General features: G+C 58.8%; 1 protein-coding gene across 1 annotated transcript in view; it reads left to right on the top strand.

The window, feature by feature from the left end:
• Positions 1 to 352, top strand: part of LOC104163956 (proto-oncogene tyrosine-protein kinase LCK-like) — a gene marked incomplete at its 3' end in the record, with an annotated part of 2,136 nt that extends 1,784 nt beyond the window's left edge. The window contains 1 exon segment of the mRNA XM_009703117.1: positions 183 to 352. Coding sequence (XP_009701419.1) covers positions 183 to 352 — 170 coding nt within the window.
• Positions 353 to 354: the final 2 nt, after the last annotated feature.

The following is a 354-nucleotide window of genomic DNA, read 5'->3' as shown; positions in this document are numbered from 1 at the left end:
AGCCTGCCATGGTTTCAACCGCTTCCCAATGCACATGGCCAGCCACGGCCCAAAAGCCACTGGGGGTTTCAGAGGCACTAGAGGGGGAAGGAAGCTTCCCCATGGGATTTGCGAATGTAGGGTGCTACCTGCGACATGGGAGGGGTGACCCAAATTCAGTGCCGTGCACGTTGTCCTTGCAGGGATGACCAACCCCGAGGTGATACAGAACCTGGAGCGCGGTTACCGCATGCCGCAGCCGGACAACTGCCCGCAGGAGCTGTACGAACTGATGATGCAGTGCTGGAAGGAGCGACCCGAGGAACGTCCCACCTTCGACTACATGAAAAGCGTGCTGGAGGACTTCTTCACTGC

Source organism: Cariama cristata, unplaced genomic scaffold, assembly GCF_000690535.1.
Source record: "Cariama cristata isolate BGI_N322 unplaced genomic scaffold, ASM69053v1 scaffold29916, whole genome shotgun sequence".
NCBI lineage: Eukaryota > Metazoa > Chordata > Aves > Cariamiformes > Cariamidae > Cariama > Cariama cristata.
Note: the sequence above shows the minus strand (reverse complement) of the source record. Positions and strands in the feature narration are given on the sequence as shown.